General features: G+C 42.4%; 2 protein-coding genes across 2 annotated transcripts; one reads left to right on the top strand and one right to left on the bottom strand.

The window, feature by feature from the left end:
* The first annotated feature begins 331 nt into the window (after positions 1-331).
* Positions 332-4,866, top strand: LOC110524191 (uncharacterized). Its single transcript, XM_021603607.3, has 2 exons — positions 332-1,647; positions 2,581-4,866. The coding sequence occupies exons 1-2, from the start codon at positions 520-522 to the stop codon at positions 3,346-3,348; spliced, it is 1,896 nt and encodes a 631-aa protein (XP_021459282.3). The 5' UTR covers positions 332-519; the 3' UTR covers positions 3,349-4,866.
* Positions 4,535-14,070, bottom strand: LOC110524192 (myeloid-derived growth factor). The gene is made up of 6 exons (XM_021603608.3): positions 13,796-14,070; positions 9,937-9,987; positions 9,646-9,707; positions 9,337-9,418; positions 5,701-5,773; positions 4,535-5,453 (listed from the first exon to the last, which is right to left on the bottom strand). Exons 1-6 carry the CDS (start codon positions 13,937-13,939, stop codon positions 5,374-5,376), a joined length of 492 nt encoding a protein of 163 aa, XP_021459283.1. The 5' UTR covers positions 13,940-14,070; the 3' UTR covers positions 4,535-5,373.
* Positions 14,071-19,584: the final 5,514 nt, after the last annotated feature.

Here is a 19,584-nt window from a genome sequence, read left to right on the forward strand (position 1 = left end):
GAGCTGGAGTGGGGAGGCTCACGTGGAGACACAGCGTCTACCAGGGATTAAAAAACAGGAATCTTGATTGAAGTTCCACTAGTCTCCCTCCGCAAGCGGGATATAAAGGGGCGAGAGAGAGAGGGAGAGACCGAGAGAGACCGAGAGAGAGCGAGAGACAGAGAGAGATAGTGACAGAGGGAGAAAGAGAGAGAGAGAGAGTGACAGAGGGAGAAAGAGAGAGGTGGAGAGGGAGGTACAGCAGTGAGAGAGAGTGGGAGGAAGAAAGAGAGCCAGCGCAGTGCAGGGGGGGGGGGGGGGGGAATGAGTGAGAGAGAGGGAGAGAGGGGGAGAGACAGGAAGCGTGCCACAGCAACTGAGCCAGAGATGCAGGGAGGGAAAGCGAGTGAGAGGCAGACACAGGCTTGAACAGGAAAAGAGAGCAAGTGGGTGGGGGTCTAAGAAGAAATAAGCGGAATACATTTTTGGGGGGGAGAAAGAGGGAGAGAGAGAAGTCAATGAGAAAAACATTCCATGTGAATGGCAAGGGCGGGAAGCTGGAGGAAAAGCTCATTCTTTAAGGAGTCTTCCTCTGTGACTGCTTGCTGGACTGCTTCTATCATGTTCTCAGACACCAGAGTGCCTGGGGAGCACAGAGGCTTTCAACACAGCAACCCTCATCTCAACCTCTGGCTTCACAATGGACTCAGGGCCCACCACAGTGAAATGGGACTCAATGGGCAGTGCAGGCGGGCTGACGCCAACCTTACCTATCCCAACAGAGTCAAGAAGGTAGGCTTTACATCACAAGAGGTGATGAACAACATACATGGGAAGGAAAGGACGGGTCCCCATTTGAATGAACTGTGCCTGGAGGCTAGGAGGCTGCGCTTCGGCTTGTGGGAGCATCGTGTGCAGCCAGATTTGAGAAGCCAAGAGGGCAGCCCTTCCAGGTGGAGCCATGGCCAGTCTCCAGCACCAGGCCTGAGACACAGGGCATCTGTCAGGGACTACTACACAGAACGCTCCTTTGTTGGGAACGCCCGCCAGTCTTTACTACACCCTTCAGTCAGGAAGTACGTGAAGGCCCCCGCCCTCGCTCAGCCAACACAGTTCAAAGGTCAAGACGGCTGTAAAGTGCCTGTTTGTTTGGAGGACCAGCTTTGGGGCTATTCCAGACAGACTTGTCAGAGAGACCTTCATACATCCAGCTGGGTGGATTCAGCTACAGCCACACAGGGCTTACCAAGACACCAGAGTTTCAGTTCCACCTTGAGATCCAACAAAAATAATGTCCGAAACAGTCAGAGAGACTTGACTAGACCAGTAAGCGGACCAGAGACCAAACTACACCAGCAAGACTTGACAAGACCTGTGGAGGGTTACAATGGACCCAGCTCTCTGCATGTCATCTTCTCCACAGAGGTTCCTCAGAGAGATATGGGAGGTCCCACTCTCAGACCCCAGCAGAGTCCCAGTAAGCCATGTCCCGCCTTAGAAGACATCGAAACCAGGCCCCCCAGAGGTGACCAGGCCTCCAGGAGTGGGTCAAGCCTGACTGGGTCAAAGAAGCACCAGAAGGTTGTCCGGGATCAGATCCGGAGAGTGGTGGAGAACTTGGATGAGGTTCTAGGAGGCCTGAAGGACATCCATCAGGAGATGAAGGAGGTAAAGACATTTCTGTTTGCCTATAAGTTACAGCTATGGTCTGTCTTTGATAGAAGGATTTTAAATTGTTTCTGAGGGAGAGCGAGATCCTGGTATTGTCATATAGCCTACATATATCACAGCTAGGATCTTTTGATGTTCCTTTGATATTCGTATAAACAGATTATCATGCTATTTCAAGTCCTGAAGGGACTGCGAAGAGTAGTTGTACCGTGGGCTATTTTTGCACATCCCAGAAAGAGCATAATCCCAGTCCCTACTTTGTTACATTTACAATCATTAAAAAGAGGCGCCTACATTGATATACACTGTAATACTAGCACTCAGAATCACTGCTTGCAAAGTGTCTATCCACCACAGTGTGACAGTCTTTCTATGAAACAGCACAGAAGTGAAGATTTCACTGAATTTTTAAAGGTAGGAAGTGGCGTTCGCTATGCTCCATTTACCTAATGTATGCAATGGTTGAAAGTGATGCTCAACAGCGGCACCGTCTCCTCTCCAGTCCTTCCACCACCAGATGTTGACAGGGGAGCAGCTGGAACCATGCTTTTAATCCATTTATTCAAACGCCTGAACCTTGACCCTCATCCTGTAAAAGTGACACGTAAATCGTCCCCTCGCAGTATCTGGCTGCATCTGAAAGCCCAGCATCAGCGCAGCCGGAGAGCGAGGGTATTGCAAACGTTAGAAAGTTGAATAAATATGTAGAGAAACATCCAGCGACGCTGTTGCAGTCTGGCCAGGGAAAATCTCTTCTCAGACCAGGTCAGGGACCTGAAGGAAGACGCCAGAGAACTTGAATAGTTAAGTGAGAAAAAACAATTAGTCTAGCAACAACACGAGCACACAGATCAAACGTTTTCTCCAGTCTCATTTTCTCCCCGTCTCTCCAGCCTTATCTCTGACCATGTAGCCTAATCCCTCTCACAGGTGGTGCAGCAGATTGAGCTGCTGACCTCGTCCATTGACCTGAGTGAAGAGGCCAGCCCCAGCCTGCCCGGCGACAGCAGCTCCAGTGGAGTGGCGAAGGGCAGCAGCCACCAGAGGCTCAGGGGTGAGGAGGCCAGGCAGGGGGAGGCAGCTCTGTCTTCCCCCATCAGGACTAACTCACTCCAGCCTCACAACCCTGCCTCCAGCCTGGTCTGCCTCCCCCACCAACCTGCTCCCAGTCCTCATAGGAGTAGCCCTGTTCGCCCTCCCACCCCTGCTCTTCCCCCCCTCAGTACCAACCCACCTCACCCCAACACCGCTGCTCCCTCAGTCAAGAGTCAGCATTACCCACACAACCCTGCTTCCTCCCCCAAAAAGAGCAGTCTACATTACCCCCTCAACCCTACTCTCTTTCACAACCTTGGGCTTTCCCCCAAAAAAAGTAGTCCCCCTCACCCATCTGCCCTTGGTCTTTCTATCACCATAGCGAACCAAGCGGGGCCACCCATTGTGGAGCCTCTCCCTGTCAGACCACCCAGAGACCCTGAGACCAGGGTGGAGGGGCTGAGGCCAACATCTGCTAAATCACTGGGGCTGACCCAGGGCCAGATGGCCCCTCACGGCCCAGGGAGAGTTCCAGGGACCAGGGGCCGCAAGCCTCCTCCTTACCCGCACAATGGACACTTTGATCGGGTGAGTAAAGGAAAGGATCCCAGGAAGGCTCCCCCATACACTGTGAAAAGAAGACTGCTCTCGACAACGGTGTGAGGGAGGCCGTCAGATGGATGGAGCCACAGCCAGAGTTGCAGGAGTAGAGGGTGATTTAAGGCTCGCCATATTGAGCAGAGACCAAAATCCCAAGGCGACGGGAGGCATCTCGGGGTGAGTATATGTCAGCAAAGCCATGCTGCGTTTGTGCTGACACTGTGTCCCCCTTTCTTGGCTCGGATCTCATCTTAATAGGAGGGTAAGACGGAAACAGCTGGCTCCACTGCACTTGCAACGACTAGGGCCCGATGCAGATGCTCACATTGCAGGATATTGACAGGGCCTAATAGGAAGTGAGGTCTCTTTGGCGTCACGTGTCTCTTGGCTGACTTGGTTACCCTGTGCTTGGATGTGTGTCAGGGGGAGACGGGGACAGAGACAGGGGGGCAGCTGATCATTAGTCCTACCCTTCAAAGGGCCCGTGGTGACGCAATGCCCCCCCCCCCCCACGCGCCATCTGTTCCCTGTAAATGTCAGTCAGGAGATACAGGGAAATGCAGGCCAAACTGTCTGAGATCATTTACGTGAGACATCATGACTCACTCATTGGGTCGTGTCATCGTGTCTGTAGTTCAGAAGCAATCTAAACGTATCCCAGTTGTAACGTCATTGAATGTTGTAGATCAATGTTTCAATTTGATGCCCTCTTGTGGACATGACATGTACTTCCGCAGATGCTTTTGGACTGGAAACATCATTCTAATCAGGGATCTTAGGAATACATGCCAATGCAATTTTAAACAATGTTGGCTCTGGCTATGTTTTTTGATGCTTAAATAGACACGGGAAAGTAAACAGTTTGAGTAGTAACAGATGGACAATACTAATGACGTGTTTATAGTTTGGTTTGAGATGGAATGCAACTCAACCAACAGAACCATTGGCAGATAAAGGAGCCATTGTAGTGGAGGGAAAACCATGTATTGCCAAGACTGATGTGCACACGCATACATTTGTAATGTCCAAAAACGTTAAGCATTTTGAATTACTTTACGTAATAGCTCCATTCTTATGTGGAACATTCTAGTTACACTGGATATATTGCTATGGAACCTGCTGAACTGGAAAACAAGAGCATGAGATCAGCACTCAACTTTTCTGAAAGTAATCCAAGCTGACAACCGTCACACAGCAGGGACTTTCTGATCAAGCACAGCTCTGTCAAAACAAAACAGGAGAACAAACATTTCACATTCCCAGACATGTCTTTTATTGGAGCATACGTTGCACATTGTGAATCAGAACACAGAGTAGAAAAGACTATTTAAAAAAAATGTAACTTTCTGTCTCTCGATGCCTGTCAGCGCCTTGTGGCATTTCCTGTTGGGACCCCAGGGACTCTCGCTGGCGAGGAGGGGGGACTCCACTATCAACACAAAGGTCCTCCTCTGGACAGAGGGATAAACCTGGATGGATATGGTACGTGCTGCTAGCTAACTGTCCCATAAATCAAGGCAAGACAGTACATCTCTAATCCTGGTGGGCCAAATTAGTGTCTGTTCTAAAGCTCAACCTAACTTCATTAAGACTGTTGGTAGGAGTAAAACGTCATCAACCGCATTGACTGACGATTGGTTGGTTGAATCAGGTGCTCCATACAGATCAAAAACACAGAATCTGGGTTCCCTGCTCTACTCTGTCTGGGTTAACCATTTACTTCCAGAGAGAAGCAGCTGATTGGAAAAACCATAATTGTGTGCACGATGAAGACAATAGACTACTCACATTTCCCTGGCTTAGAGGATTTCTAAGTCTTATGCTGAGACTACATCTTTCTAAACCTGCCAAGATCAGACATCCCCACATACATTCTCAAACAGTAAAGCCATATTCCTAAAAGAAACTCCCCCAAAAATATATATAGATTTATTGAACAGTAAAGTTGTAGACCACCAAGCTGATAGGCTGTCCTTTTGTTTAAATGCCATCCATTTGCCACTGTCATGGACAGTAGAGCACATTGCCTGCCTTGAGAGCTCGCCAGGATCTCACGATTGGACAATAGTCATTCAGATTTCCAGCCAATTAGAGCTCATCGTGTCGTGTCCGGGCAATAATGGTCAGTTTGGAGAGTTCAGCGCGGAACTTCCCGTCTTTGTGGGTCACTGAAAGGGCGACAGGAGAGGAAATGAGTTACCGCATCATCAAAACACAAGTACAACGTCCATTCAAAAACAACATTCAGTAGATTGTTGTAATAAATTGTAGATGAAATCTTCAGTTTGGAAAATCATAGCTATGATGGTAGAACTTTAGATCCATCATCAATTCCATCCACTTTTGTAGCAGTTTGAGCTGCTGTGATAGACAGATGGTGTAGTAGATCAGCAGTAAGCAGACTAGTCATCTCACCTGTAGAATCTCCCACAGTGAATTCATCTTCCCTCAAAGTCACATCCCTCTGTCCTCCCGCTGCAGTCTGGGACTGTGGAGAGGATGACAGGGAGAGATGAGAGCAGGGGATTGATGAGAAAATAAATGACAAACAAGGGAATGGGAGGGTGAATGGGGGGGGAAAAAAAGTCATCATGGCAGAGGCAAGGAGAGTTAGTGGAGAGACGAGGTTGAGGAGTTAATCTGCTTCTCAGTAGCACTGGTTATTTTCATCGCAACGTTTAGTGAGTCATTTTCTGTCTGTCTTTTCCCAGGGGACAGTGATGGCAGGAGGAGAGGATGAACAGTGCTGTTCTGATGACAGCGCCTGTCTGGGGCTTTGTCCTTGCGAGGGAGGCTGTTCAACGAGAGCCCTGTGGTCGAGCGGTGTGTGTGCTGCGATGTACAAAGCCTCCTCCTCCTGTCAGATTCCTCAGAACAGTTTCAGAACAGTGTTTCCTGGAATGGAGTTTTGGGAACCACTGGTGGGTTGCCATTGATTTGTGTGGAGTTGTGGCGAGAAACTGGGTCGTGACTACAATCATTGGTCTAGTTTACTTAGTAAATCAGAGGGAGATATCAGAAGTTGACGGTGGGTGGGCCGCAGCACAAACAGGGTTTGGGAATCACTGCCTTAGAACTCTGTGTGCAACATACATGTGATACGACTAATCTGAGACTGTTGCCTGAACTCTGAAGCATTCACTTTGGAGAAGAACACATTGTTAGATCTGAATGCTACATGCATTCTCTGACTGCAATATATATATATATATATAGTTCTCTCAAATTCACCCCCCCTACAGAGCACTTAACGGGAGACAGGGGCACATTCCCCCTCAGATTTGTTCTGTTTAAATCAAATTAAAAAAAACTTTTGTTACATGTGTTGTTTCTCTGTAATACTACTAGCCACCTATGAATTGTATAAAGTAGGCTTTGCCCAGATATTCCCAACCTCGTAACTAGCTACCAAAAAGCCATTTCAGGCAATCAATCAAGTTAGTCGCTAGCTTGTCTATTTTAGCTGGGATGCCTGCTGGCAATATTGGTAGACTTTAGAAAAGCAAGCAATTATTAAACATACTGAATACGACATTTCTTTCAATTTGACTCTTCACTCCAGCATTTTGGATTTGAGAAAAAGTTGGCGTGACAGTGCATAACGTCACCTTTTACTTGAGGGTATTTTCATATACATGTTTTACCGTTTAGAAATGAAAGCACTCCCCCCCCCCCCCCCACTTGAAGGTATCAATTATTTTGACTAATTTGCTTAGTGTATTACATTTAGTCAAATGTAATACTTGGTCCCATATTCCTAGCACGCAATGACTACATCAGGCTTGTGACTCTACAAACTTGCTGGATGCATTTGCAGTTTGTTTTGGTTGCGTTTCAGATACTTTTGTGCCCAAAATAAATGGTAAATAATGTATCACTTTTATCGTAAATTAGAATGTTTTTGAACACTTACATTAATGTGGATGCTACCATGATTACTGATTTAATAGGCCTACACTAAGGGCTCCTTTTTAACAAACCAAATGCAACGTAAACCTTAACGACAGGGCTATAAAATGTAGCTATTTTCCCTGGAGGAATTATGAGTTCAATGAAAAGGCTGGGTTTTGATGGCTTAAAGGGATACTTTGGGATTTTGGCAATGAGGCCCTGTAAATACAGTACTTCCCCAGTCAGATTAAGTCGTGGATACCATCTTTATGTCACTGTGTCCAGTATGAAGGAAGTTACTAGTGTTGTGAGCCAATGCCAAATAGCGTTAGCGCAATGACTTGAAGGAAATTTATGGGCAACTTGCCGTTGTCGCAAATTCTGTTATTGGTGTCTTCGTGCTGTCAACCAACTCCAAATCAGCTGGGGGCACGGAAAATTATCTTTCTAGTCCATTGTGGATTGATACAGTTTATTAAAGTACTCCTTAAGTAGTTTTTTCGGGGTATTTATATTTTTTACTTCTACCTTCCTAAAGAAAATTATGTACTTTTTCTCCATACATTTCCCCTTACACTCAAAAGTACTTGTTACTGTTTTTTATGCTTAACAGGACAGGAAAATGGTCCAATTCGCACACTGGTCATCCCTCCTGCCTCTGATCTGGCGGACTGACTAAACTAACATGCTTCGTTTAATTAAATATGTCTGAGTGTTGGAGCGTGCCCCTGGCTAACCATATATTAAAATAATAAAAACATGGTGCCATCTGCTTTGCTTAATAAAAATAATTTTAAATATTTATACTTTCACATTTTGATACTTAAGTGTATTTAAAACCAAAATACTTCTAGACTTTTACTCTAGTATTTTATTGGGTGACTTCCATTTGAGTCTTTTTTTTAAGGTATTCTTACTTTCAGTCAAGTATGACAATTGGGTACTTGTTCCACCACTGCATTATGGAAATATAGCCTACATGGAGTTTTTTTTGCACATCCAAAATAATAAAGCTGGCTAAGATAAATGTACAATTACATACAGATACAGTAAAAAGGAAACTCCCATACTTGATATTTTAATTAAGCTTCGGTGATTAAGATATATTTCAAAGCAGTCTCATGAGTCAAACCCTTTGTGTTGGCTACTTGGTGTACGCATTGGGCACAACCCCCACCCCCGAAAAAAGGGGAGGATGTTTTTTTATCAAATTAAATAGGGGAAAAAACATGAGGTTCATGTGCACTTAAACCTATCTTGTTCGATGTGCACTTAAACCTATCTTGTTCGATGTGCATGTGGGGAATGTGCGTCACGGCTGGATAGGCTGCGCTTCCGCTGTCAAAATCCATGCCATAACCATGTGTGTTACCAGCTTAGGGTTGGTCTTAAAATATCCCCACCAGCGCTGCCTGAAATTGGCATGTTAAGGACACACCTCAGATATGGCCACCCCTCCCATCTCTGTGCAAGCGAGCTCAGGTAAATTACCAATCCTGGCGCTAGGGTTTGAAAACAGAAGAGTGCCAACAGGTCGGAATTGCAAACAAGTGCGTTTGAAAATTGGGCTGGCTTGACGCCAGCTGAAAATAGTTCTAAATTAACGACAACTTTTAAAATGGGGGGACTAGATACATAAAGTACTTTCATCTCTAAACGGTAAAACATATGTATGAAAATACCCTCAAATAAACGGTGATATTCTGTACTGTCACCCCATATAAAACCTTTGATCTCAGATCCAAAATGCTGGAGTATAGAGACAAATTAAAGGTTTTAGCCTCACTGTCCAAATAAACACATACCTACAGTATGTGACTTGACATAAATCTCTACCCATATAAAACTCTATACTAGCTTTGCCAGTAAATCAGGATGAAGTCAGACAACGTGTTGGTACACACTGGAAACTCAGAAGAAATGTTTCCATGGGGATGTGCAGTTTTACCTCTTATCACAGATAGAAAATAGTGCACTTGAACCAGGAGACCAGAAGGGAAGACAAGTCAATGCTACAGCAACGATATGCTGATATTGGACATATGTTATCTTCTTTATACGACAAAACATGTTCGCAATGTTTCTGCTCCAATGCATTATTATGTAGAGATACAGATAGGATAGCAAATTAGATTACCCATCTGTATGTTGGATACTTACATATGCGTTGGCATATTCAATCTTGGCTCCTTTCAGCTCTGCCTTGAACTGAGTGAAAAACAGGTAGGACTTCCCCTGGGGTCTGTCAACAACAAGGAAGAAATCAAAATGAAGACTGATTAAAATCACTACAGAAGTCTGATTCCGCTATTAGTTATTTATTAGGCAAAGCCAAGACGACAAACTGGAACATCTCGGGTGAATAACCACCATGCGGCACTTGAATGAGTAAGTCATTCAGTGTACATGGATCTCTGCATCCTAACGTCCGTTGTTCAGAGTGTAAGCTCAGACTGATTTACAGCTTACCTCCACACTGAGCAGGAGAACAGGCCGTCATCATCGCTTAGGCCCACACTCATCAGCCATTGCTGTTAAAACAACATGAATACATGTTATTAGAATATCAAGATTTTGATAACGTATTCTTTAGATATGCGAGTAGTATGACAAAGGTTGAAATGTACTTTCTGATGATCTACTTTAGAATTGAGTTTTACACTTCACACTAGAAAGCTATTAATCCGTTTATAGCAGGTAGCCTGTTTCAACGCTAGACTAGGTTGAAATAACCTCGACTTTGATTAGGATACAACTTACCTCATTGGTTCCCCCTTGTGATGCATAAGTGAATGAACATTCATATTCTCTCTGTAAAAGTAGTAGGAATTGTAGAAATTAATGACATTTTTCTTGTTGGTTAAACGGAGCCAGGAATTAACATAATTAATAGACAAGACAAATGTGTTTGGAAGTCAAATTACAGCTACTGTAGCTGATTAGCTCATTATTTCAAAGATCTGCAATTTGTAATAAAATAGTGGCACTTGATTTTCAAATGCATAGGCTACCATTGTATATTTAAGCAATAAGGTCCGAGGGGGGTGTGGTATATGGCCAATACAACTCGGCTAAGGGCTGTTCTTGGGCACAACGCAACACGGAGTGCCTGGATACAGTGGCTATATACCACAAACCCCTGAGGAGCACTATTGCTATTATAAAGAAGTTACCAACGTAATTAGAATAAACAAGTTGTTTTGCATCATACTCCTGGTATATTGTCTCATGGTGCTTTTAAGACAACTGGGAAATTGAGAGAAAAAAAACTAGGTCATAACATGATGCCAGTCGTCAGAAAGTCGGAGCTCTAGAAAGATGCCAGTTTCCGACTTGGAATTCCAAGTTGGATGACGGTTCAAAACTATTTCCCAGTCGGAGCTCGTTTTTTCCCAAGCTCCCAGTTGTCTAACGCACTGAAGTCAGAAGTTTCCTAGTTTTTTCTTCTTTTCCCCCTAGTATTTCCTAGTTCCCAGTTGTTTTGAACTTGGCATCATTTACCACAACATTCAACCAATCAACATCCAGGAGCCAAACTACCCAGGTTAAAATGAAGTAATAAGACATGAGGAGGTGTATGGCCATATACCACAAACCTCTGAGGTGCCTTATTGCTATTATAAAAACAGGTTACCGACGTAATTAGAACAGTACAAATTATTTGTATATACAGTACCTAGGCTTTCAGCCAATCAGCATTCAGGGCTCGAACCACCCAGTTTATAATTGTGATTGAACATAAAACATTAGCTGTGTTCGAATACCCATACTAACATACTGTATACTTAATGAGTATATACACTACATGCTATTAGTTCATTTGTAAACAAACGATATCCTTTCAGTTGAGTGTACTAGCACTTCACCTGTCTACCGGGAGTGGATGCTGTTGCTATGCAGCTTGCTTGTTAGACATCTTACTACTTCATTAACAACGACTAGACCACTTAGCTAAGCTAAGAATGACATGTACAATCAAGTCAATAAGCTTATGGTAGTTAGTTAGATAGTTAATATACTGGCAAGTCCGATGTATTAGTAGCCAACTAGTGTTAGGACGGTAGCTAGCTAACATACCGGTACATACAAGTAATTGCTGTAATGATATGCTATGCAGTTCGTAAGGCTAGCGAAGCTAACAAATTGTCAGACAACATAACTTCTTTGAAAAGGCATTACTTTATTACATTGCCTTGACATTTATCATAATTAGTTAAAGCAATTCATTTGTATCCGCTTTCGTCAGACTTTGGCTGCATATTTTCAAACATTTTCTTCAAATCTGAAAAGATTGTGAAGCCACGGAAAGTGTCCAAAAGCTCAGAAAAGCATAGAAAGGGTCCACTGCTTGTATACTTCGCATTTTGGCGAATGTAGTACGATATCCGGGAACTTCAGACATACTAACTATATCCATACTACTTTTAAAAAATTAAAAAAGACTCAATTTCTGCTGATGCCAACTTCTAGAAGTCACAGTGGGGCAACAGTATTTGACTTTCACATGCCTCTGAACGCTCTGCTGGAGTCATTACAGTGAAAAATACCTTTGGTGGTAGTGATATTCTACACTCGGACTGTGACCCCATTGATCACTATTTGTCTTGTGATCAGTTACAATGACATTACGCTCATTACTGTAAACTTCTACGGGTACAACGCCAAACATGAGAATGATGAGTTGCTTGAATCTATAGAGAAACATATACTTAATTGGTTATCTAAATGTCCCAATTTGTTATTAATGATAGGAGGGGACTTTAACAATACCATAGATAATTCAACTGATTGGTTGGCCTACCTGGGGGCCATCTATCAGAATTTGGTTTAATACTTTTTATGGAAAGCTTTGATCTTACTGATATATGGTGAGCGGTTTCAGGCCGATAGATCATTGACTTGGAGTAACAAAACAGGTTCCAGACAGTCCAGGATAGAATTTTGGCTTATATTGAAATGTATTGATAGTGTGTTACTAAAAATACTTGTACTAGTCCCCTCACAGACCATAGGGCCATTTACATTGTCAGGGGTTTTGTCATCACTAACCTTGGTAGAGCATCCTACTGGAAGCGAAATAGCTCCTTATTAAATAATGATATAGTTAAGTGAGGTTAAAGGTCTGTTCTCATACTTTTGGGAAACGGCTTGTGGAGAAAAATAATATTGCTAGAACTGGGACCTCTTTCAAGTTGAGGTGGCCAAAGACCTTAGAGAATCTGGTAGTCGGCCTCCCAAGTGGGGCAGTGGTCTAAGGCACTGCATTGCAGTGCCACTAGAGATTCTGGGTTTGAGTCCAGGCTCTGTCACAGCCGGCCGCGACCGGGAAACCTATGGGGCGGCGCACAATTGGCCCAGCGTCATCCAGGTTAGGGGAGGGTTTGGCCGGCAGGGATGTCCTTGTCCCATCACGCACAAGCGACTCCTGTGGCGGGCCTGGCTCAGTGCACACTGACACGGTCGCCAGGTGTACGGCGTTTCCTCCGACACATTGGTGTGGCTGGCTTCCGGGTTAAGTGGGCATTGTGTCAAGAAGCAATGCGGCTTGGTTGATTGTGTTTCGCAGGACAAACTTTCGCCGTATGGGAGTTGCAGCAATGAGATAAGACTAACTACCAATTGGATACCACGAAATTGGGGAGAAAAAGGGGTGGGTAAATATATATATATATAAAAAAATCAATCTGGTAGTCATCTTGCTAAAACCAGAAGAGCTGAGGCGAAAAAGGTAATCATCTCAGAGGTCCCCGGCCAGCCTCTTGGGGAGGAGAAGATGGAACTGATTTGAGTTACAAAATAAACTGGATAATATATATATATATATATATATATATATATATATATATATATATATATATATATATATATATATATATATATATATATATATATATATATATATATATATATAAAAATAAGAGCGAGATTAAATAAACTGACTTGCCTAGTTCAATAAAGGTGAAATAAATCTATTTAAAAAACGTACCTTTTGTACTGATTTGTTGTAAATAAAAATAAATCCATACTATGACCAATAAGCAATTTACGTCACAAATAGTACGGTTAGTAGGAGTATTCGAACACAGCTATTGACTCTGGAAAATTAGCATGGAGGAAATATAGCTCAATTCTAGACCAATGAATGGCCTCCTTGTGGCACTCTAGTTGAGACGTGTCAGCATATCAGAGGTCGTTTCCTCATCATCATGCGACGACCAAAGTATTTTCAAAATCTTGGTTGTTTTTAGATATGAATTCTAATTGACAACTGTGAGTGGTGCCATCATATGCCTGGTTGTTATTTTAATTAGCAAGCATAGCTATGTGAATATTCAACAAGAGAGCTTGCAGGGAATTATCCAGCAAGTTAGCATGCTGGCTAACCCTATTTGGCTAAGCAGTCCATTCGTATTCATATGTGCCACACACATTATCTAATAAACGGTAAGATAAACAGCTCATTGACGACAAAATTGTGCTGAGCACACAATGCAGCATACACGACTTCACTAGCGGACTAGCAGTACTGTTTCCTAGCTGAATGTTGTTGCGAGCTTTCATGCATCACAGCTCTCTACCAAGATAGCATAACTAACGTTAACTAGCTAATATCGTTTACCATTTTCTCGGAGAACGTATGCACCTCTCCGCCGGGTTTTACGTTGAATTCCACCGTTTTCGTTTGGTCATCGGCACTAGCCGATGCAACTGTTAATGTTACAAACAATAAAGCAAGAAAATGCAAGTTATTGATGATGGCCATTTTGGTCTACTGATATTGAATGGTTTGCAGGAAGTGATGTATATAAACCCTGGATTACAGAGGCTATCTATTGGCTTTTGAGAGGATTTGAAGACACCGGTCGGACATATTGGCACTCCCCAGTATTTTATTTTTTATTTAACCTTTATTTAACTAGGCAAGTCAGTTAAGAACAAGTTAATATTTACAATGACGACCTAACCATGACGACGCTGGGCCAATCATGGCCGGTTGTGATACAACCTGGAATCAAACCAGGGTCTGTAGTGACGCCTCTCGCCGCTGCACCACGCGATCCTCCATGGGAATGAATGGAATTGTACAGTATTTCAATTTCAACTACAAGTATTTCATTTTTTTTTTTTTTTTGCTGGGGATAGTAACATTAGTCATCTCTAAAAATGATACTTTAACTAAAATGTTTTTATATATTTTTAAATGTTATGTTTAGCTCATATAATGTAAAAGTATGCATTAAGGTGTCTGTAATATGTGGTAAAAAATTATGTAGACATTAATAAATGCATTTCTATAGCTTCTAAAAAAAGATTACAGCGGTGGGGAGTGCTAAGATGGAGGCATGGTAGCTTCAACACAGCGCCCCTATTAGTTGTGTAGTGTAAATATAAATTGATGGTTGCCAGTTAAACTGCGCACAAATAACTGTGAACTCGGACATCTCCGACTTCAGTGCGTAAATTACATCTGGGTCGGAAAGTCGGAGCTCTAGAATAACGAATTCCTATTTGGATGACCGGTCAAAACGATATTTTCCAGACTGAACTATTTTTTTCCATAAGTTCCCAGATGTCATTAACGCACTGAAGTCAGAGTTCTCCAAGTTCCCATTTGGAAAGTCGAACCTCGAGTTCCCAGTTGTCTTGAAAGCACCAATCATTTTTGTGTGAGTGTCATCACATGGAAATAAAATCAAATGTTATTCGTCACATGCTTGGTAAAGACAGGTGTATATTAACAGTGAAATGCTTACTTACGGGCCCTTCCCAACAATGCAGAGAGGGAGAAAATAGAGAAATAATAGAAAAGTAATAACATGTAATAATAAATACACAATGAGTGATGAAAACCTGGCTATATACCGGAGTATCAGTACCGAGTCGATGTGTAGGACACATCTACTCATTCCAGGGTTTTTCTTTATTTTTTCCCCTATTTTCTACATTGTAGAAGAATAGTGAAGACTTCAAAACTATGAAATAACATATGGAATCATGTAGTAACCAAAAAAGTGTTAAACAAATCAAAATATATTTTATAATTGAGATTCTTCAAAATAGCCACCCTTTGCCTTAATGACAACTTTGCACACTCTTGGCATTCTCTCGGCCAGCATCATGAGGTAATCACCTGGAATGCATTTCAATTAACAGGTGTGCTCTGTTAAAAGTTCATTTGTGAAATGTATTTCCTTCTCAATGTGTTTGAGCCAACCAGTGGTGTTGTGACAAGGGGGGGGGGGGGGGGGGGGGGTGGTATACAGAACATAGCCCTATTTGATAAAAGACCAAGTCCATATTATGGCAAGAACAGTGTACAGTTATTTTCCTTGTTTTCCCATCCAGAATGGTTCTTCTTCACACTTCTACCTATTTGTGTCAGTCTTGCTGCTACATCAAACTAAAGATGGTGTGACTGATGATTTGGGGAGATGGTTGTACTCCATGACCTCCTCACCAGTCGGCAGAAGGTTATCATAAATACTCCAGAGGTATTTCCTCTTGTCAAGGGTAGGTGTTTTTTTTTTTTTCATGGAGTAGGTATTTTCATGGAGCAATTTACTCCGTAGCATCAGAGTCATTCCATAGACCAATTTTACATTTGCCTTTAATGAATTACCTCCATCCAGCTGATCAAACAGGAGCCTCTTATACTTCCATGGCATGTTTAAGATTACAAGAGAATCAGGCAATGTACTTAACTTGGAGTCATTTCAACTTAACTCGTGATCAGCATTTCCCTGTTATAAAATTAAGAAACAGGCACCACCATGTTACAGTACTTCACCCAAATTTCCGTCAGTAATATTTCAAGGGTATTCTGGACTAGTTAACGTTTTCCATTTCGCAATGGGAACCACCAGATAGAGGCTCTGCAATGGCGGAAAAAGTATCCAATTGTCATACTTGAGTAAAAGTGAAGATACCTTAATCTTACTCAAGTAAAAGTGAAAGTCACCCAATAAAATACTACTTGAATAAAAGTCTAAAAGTGTATGGTTTTAAATATAAATATTTAAATATACTTATGTATCAAAAGTGTAATTGCAAAAATATACTAAAGAATCAAAAGTAAAACTACAAGTATAAATCATTTAGAATTCCTTATATTAAGCAAAGCAATTTTATAGTTTTATTTATTTACGGATAGCTAGGGGCACACTCCAACTCTCAGACATCATTTACAAATGAAGCATTTGTGTTTAGCGAGTCTGCCAGATAAGAGGCGATATAGGGATGACCATTTTCCTGTCCTGATAAGCATTGAAAATGTAACAAGTACTTGTGGGTGCTAGGGAAAATGTATGGAGCAACAAGCACATTATATTTTCTTTAGGAATGTAGTGAAGTAAAAGTAGTCACAAATATAAATAGTAATGTAGAGTACAAAACCCCCCAAAAACTACTTAAGTTGTGCTTTCAAGTATTTTTACTTGTGTACTTTCCACCACTGAGGCTCTGGTTAACACTTCGGCTGAATGTAAACACAGTTCAAGAATTCCTAGACATCCAACATAGAGTTGACACCAGGGGAGACAGTTTTAATGACATACTGGGAGAGAAACTAGCAAAACACAAGAAACAGCAACTTCCATGCTCAATCCTTACATTTCTCTTTCAAAAGAAACACAATGTGCTAAGTTAGATAATTTTATACATTTCTCTGAGGCATGCCTTGTTTTCTTAAATCATTTAATAAATTAACCAAATGGTTTTGGCTTAGCTTGAGTTAAACCGGACAAGGTAAAAATCTGTTGTTCTGCCCCTGAACAAGGCAGTTCCCTGGTAGGTCGTCATTGTAAATAAGAATTTGTTCTTAACTGATTTGCCTATTTAAATAAAGGTTACATTTAAAAAATAAACAAAAACATTTTTTTTTAAATGTAACCAGGGTTTGCCAAATATGGTCCTTGGGAACCCAAAGGCTGCACGTTTTGGTTTTTGCCCTAGCACTATAAAGCTGATTCAAATAATCAACTAATCATCAAGCTTTGATCATTTGAATCAGCTATGTCTTAGGGCAAAACACAAAACATGCACCCCTTGGGGTCCCGAGGACCGAGTTTGGGAAACGCTGAGTTAAACAGACGGACTGTAAAGTAGAACTGAAAGAGTTAGTGCAAAATATGTTTTTAGTGAAAGGGGATTTACATTAATAGAAAGGGAATAAGGCTGCAGTCTAATTTGATATTTTTTCAAAAAAGTTCAGGCAAACTTTATTGCAAAAAACAAATACAAAACAAAAGTTGCTCTACAACTTCCTCAATAACATACAGTTTCTTATTTCCATTACAAAATAACAAAATCAAATACATACACACTGTTTGACATAAGCAGTTTGTGTTCTTATTCCTGCTTTAGCAGTGTGAAGCTATAACATAATGCAAAGAAATCATATAGTACATACCAAACATTTTATCCATACAAATAATCTTCGTTAACTAACACTCGTCAACTTTTTCCCCCTTACTAGCTCTGACTTTGCTGATAGCGACTTTATTGCGGAAAAATGTACTATCTATGACTGTGATATGTGGTTGTCCCACCTAACCATCTTAAGACGAATGCTCTAACTGTGCAGTGCATTCGGAAAGTATTCAGACCACTTTACTTTTTTTGCTACATTACATCCTTATTCTAAAATCGATTCAATTGTTTTTCTTCCCCAAATCAATCTACACAAAATACCCCATTATGACAAAGCAAAAACAAATGTATTAAAATTTAAAAAACAGATAACACATTTACTTAAGTATTCAGACCCTTTACTCAGTACTTTGTTGAAGCACCTTTGGCAGCGATTACAGTCTCGGGTCTTATTGGGTATAACGCTACAAGCTTGGCACACCTCTATTTGGGGAGTTTCTCCAATTTTTCTCTGCAGATTCTCTCAAGCTCAGTCAGGTTGTCTGGGGAGCTTCGCTGCACAGCTAATTTCAGGTCTCTCCAGAGATGTTTGATCGGGTTCAAGTCCGTGCTCTGGCTGGGCCACTCAAGGACATTGAGACTTTTCCCGAAGCCACTCCTGCGTTGTCTTGACTGTGTGCTGAGGGTTGATGTCCTGTTGGAAGGCCAACCTTCGCTCCAGTCTGAGGTCCTGAGCAGAATCTGACTAGTCCCCCTGTCCCTGCCGGAGAAAAACATCCCCACAGCATGATGCTGCCACCACCATGCTTCACCATGGGGATGGTGCCAGGTTTCCTCCAGACGTGACGCTAAGCATTCAGGCCAAAGATTTCAATCTTGGTTTCATCAGACCAGAGAATTGTGTTTCTCATGGTCTGAGAGTCTTTTAAGTGCCTGTTGGTAAACATCAAGCGGGATGTCATGTGCCTTTAACTGAAGAGTTTCTTCTGTCTGGTCACTCTACCATAAAGGCCTGATTGGTGGAGTGCTGCAGAGATGGTTGTCCTTCTGGAAGGTTCTTCCATCTCCACAGAGGAACTCTGGAGCTCTGTCAGAGTGACCATCGGGTTCTTGGTCACCTCACTGACCCAAGGCCCTTCTCCCCCGATTGCTCAGTTTGGCCCGGCAGCTAACTCTAGGAAGAGTCTTGGTGGTTCCAAACTTCTTCCATTTAAGAATGATGGAGGCCAATGTGTTCTTGGGAACCTTTAATGTTGTAGACATTTTTTGGTACCCTCCCCCAGATCTGTGCCTCAACACAATCCTGTCTTGGAGCTCTACGGACAATTTCTTCGACCTCATGACGTGGTTTTTGCTCTGACATGTACTGTCAACTGTGGGACCTTATGTAGACAGGTGTGTGCCTTTCCAAATCATGTTCAATCAATTTACCACAGGTGGACTCCAATCAAGTTGTAGTAACAGCTCAAGGATGGTCAATGGAAACAGCATGCACCTGTGCTCCCGGTGTCGCGCAGCAGTCTAAGGCACTGCATCTCAGTGCTTGAGGTGTTACTACAGACACCCTGGTTCGAATCCAGGCTGTATCACAACCGGTCTTGATTGGGACTCCCATAGGGCGGCACACATTTGTCCCAGCGTCGTCTGGGTTTGGCCGGTGTAGGCCGTCATTGTAAATAAGAATTTGTTCTTAACTGACTTGCCTATTTTAGTTCAGCTCATTCTGTTTGTGCCTTTGTGAGGTGTTGTTCATTTTGACTCGACTAAGCCTTTTCCTAGCTTGTTTGTGAGAAGCAGTTATAGCTTTCAGTCCTAGTTTTGATTCACCTGCCTATTTGCCTACCTGTGTATGACCATTACCTGCCGGGGACCACGATTCCTGCCTTCTGCGACGGCAAAATAAACACCTTTTTCTCCCTGAGTATTAATTACAATTCTTATGTAAATAAGGTATTTCTGTTTTTTATCAATTTGCACACACACACACTTTTTGCTTTGTCATTATGGGGTAGTGTGTGTGTGTGGACTGATGAGGAAAAA

The sequence above is a fragment of the Oncorhynchus mykiss genome, chromosome 5, assembly GCF_057628025.1.
Source record: "Oncorhynchus mykiss isolate SJ-2025 chromosome 5, ASM5762802v1, whole genome shotgun sequence".
NCBI classification, from domain to species: Eukaryota; Metazoa; Chordata; class Actinopteri; order Salmoniformes; family Salmonidae; genus Oncorhynchus; species Oncorhynchus mykiss.